Raw genomic sequence first — 2,479 nt, forward strand, 5'->3', positions numbered from 1 at the left:
GTGGAGGAAGTAGAGAGGAGGCCAAGGGGCAGCCGCGCGCCCCTTCCCCCCAAGTCCGAATTGGACAAGGAGGGGGGGCGGCGCCCCCCCCCCTTTCCTTTCCCCTCTTTCTCTCCTTCCCCCCCAAGTCCTAGTCCAACATGGAAAAAGGGGGGAGTCCTACTCCCAAGTAGGACTCCTCCTGGCGCGCTCCTTGCCTGGCCGCACCTCCTCCCCCTTGCTCCTTTATATACGGGGACAGGGCACCCCAGAGACACAACAATTGATCATTGATCTCTTAGCCGTGTGCGGTGCCCCCCTCCACCATAATCCTCGATAATATTGTAGCGGTGCTTAGGCGAAGCCCTGCGACGGTAGAACATCAAGATCGTCACCACGCCGTCATGCTGACGGAACTATTCCCCAACATTCTGCTGGATCGGAGTCCGGGGATCCTCATCGAGCTGAACGTGTGCTAGAACTCGGAGGTGCCGTAGTTTCGGTGCTTGATCGGTCGGGCCGTGAAGACGTACGACTACATCAACCGCGTTATGCTAACGCTTCCGCTTTCGGTCTACGAGGGTACGTAGACAACACTCTCCTCTCTCGTTGCTATGCATCACCATGATCTTGCGTGTGCGTATGATTTTTTTTGAAATTACTACGTTACCTAACAGCCTCTTTCGAAAAGGAAAAAAACGTGCTTTCGGTTCGGTTTTTTCGTCCGAGTTTTTGTCTGCCTTTTTTGTGAAAAATAGAAGCTCATCAAAATCTATCAACATGCGACTTAGTTTTGAAAATCTCGACGCGAGGAATCCAATGGTGAAAATGGTTCGAGATTTGGACGCACAATTTAAAAAAAAAACTTTTTGAATAAATGAATGTACTAAAGAAGGGAAAGTCCTAAGGTACGACAAGTGACGTGCATGCAGTGTGTCATTTGTCACTACCTGAAAAAATGAGAGTGATCTTTGAAAAAAAGTATTTCTTAATTAGTGATTTCGGAGAAATGCGGGTGCCCTAGGGAAGGGGAGCATCCAAACGGACGGAATCGATCTGGGCCTGCCTGCTTCGCGTCGACGAAGAGGCAAAAGGCCCAGAAGGTACGGCCCACTGGACTGCTACTATACAAAACGTAACCATTTCTTGCCCTCTCCGCCGTCGCGCGCCGATCCATCCACCGAAAGCCCACACGAAAGAAGGAGCACGCGCGGGGATGGCGGGCACAACCACCACCGGCGGCGGCGCGGGGGGAGCGGCGCAGGGGGGCCGCCGGGCGCTGGGGCTGCTGGCGAGCGTGGCGAAGCGGAAGGACGGGTTCGTGCAGCTGCTGCTGATGTCGGGCATCCTCATGATGAGCCTGCGGTCCCTGAGCCAGAAGCACCGCGTCCGCGACCTCGCCAACGACGCCGCCGAGCTCAGCCTCGAGCAGGAGCACATCTCCCACCGCATGCGCGAGCTCCAGGACGAGCTCGACCGCGAGGCCGGCGCCGACCCCTCGGGCGCGTTCGCCTCCCACCTCCGCCGCATCTTCGCCGCCCACCCTCCCACCCCCACCCCCGCCGCCACCGCCACCGCCACCGCCACCGCCACCGAAGACCACTAGCTCCATCGTCCCCGTCCAGACCGTCGCGGCGCGCCTTGCTCATCGGTGTCTTCGTCCCTGTTTACTCTTTGAGATCTCGGTTCTTGGCTTGTGTTAGATGCTTCTGAACCATGACCGTGCACGCCATGTGTTTGTGGAAATGCCGGAGAGGGGCCGCCGGATTGTATCCAACCGGAAACCACATTTCGTTACCTGCTACTCACAGCGCGCCACATTGTGCTGCACTTGATTGGATCAATTTTGCATTTCCTCCATATATTCAATAATTTTCTGAGTTGGTTGTTGATGCGCTCTATGTGCTTGAAGAGTTTATATGCCACCGCCGGCTATGCAAGAGTAGGAGGCGTTCAGTTGCATTCAAATTTCGTGTTCGTGGACTGCATTTGAATGCCATACGTGTACCTGGAGTTATATGGACTGATGATGACTGATCCTGCTTGACTCAAGTTCACCACAAGAATGCCAGTCTTAACTGCGCATCAGTTGATGTCTAATGTCTGAAAGGCATAAAGAGCTCCGGGAAATACAGCACTGATAGCTTTCTCAAGAAAAGTTTTGAGACTTGTGGCTCGTTCGTGTCACTGGCATGCCGAGTGAGGTTACCACCACTTAACCGCCGCTCGTTGCTCCCCAAACCTCAAATCCCCCGCTCCCGTGGCCGAGTGCGCTCGCAAGCATTGAGAGCATTTTTCGGCATAACCGTGTTGCAGTTGTGCCATGGTTTGAGCAACTGGGCACTGCTTGGTCAATTCGTATTCGGCAGTCGAGCTTCTGGAAACCATCAGTTCTGAATCAGTAGTTATCTGAACTTCTCCGTTTGGGATTTAGCTTTGGGTGTTATCAGGTGAGGAGGCTACAGAAGGTGCTTGCCAGAGAGGGGAAGACGCGGAAGGA

General features: G+C 54.4%; 1 protein-coding gene across 1 annotated transcript; it reads left to right on the forward strand.

Annotated features, from left to right (window-relative positions):
• Positions 1 to 1,142: 1,142 nt before the first annotated feature.
• Positions 1,143 to 1,871, forward strand: LOC125554644 (uncharacterized). Its single transcript, XM_048718157.2, has one exon. The coding sequence runs from the start codon at positions 1,196 to 1,198 to the stop codon at positions 1,583 to 1,585; it is 390 nt and encodes a 129-aa protein (XP_048574114.2). The 5' UTR covers positions 1,143 to 1,195; the 3' UTR covers positions 1,586 to 1,871.
• The last annotated feature ends 608 nt before the right edge of the window (positions 1,872 to 2,479 follow it).

Source organism: Triticum urartu, chromosome 7A (assembly GCF_056163025.1).
Source record: "Triticum urartu cultivar PI428250 chromosome 7A, HENAU_Tu73, whole genome shotgun sequence".
Taxonomy (NCBI): Eukaryota; Viridiplantae; Streptophyta; class Magnoliopsida; order Poales; family Poaceae; genus Triticum; species Triticum urartu.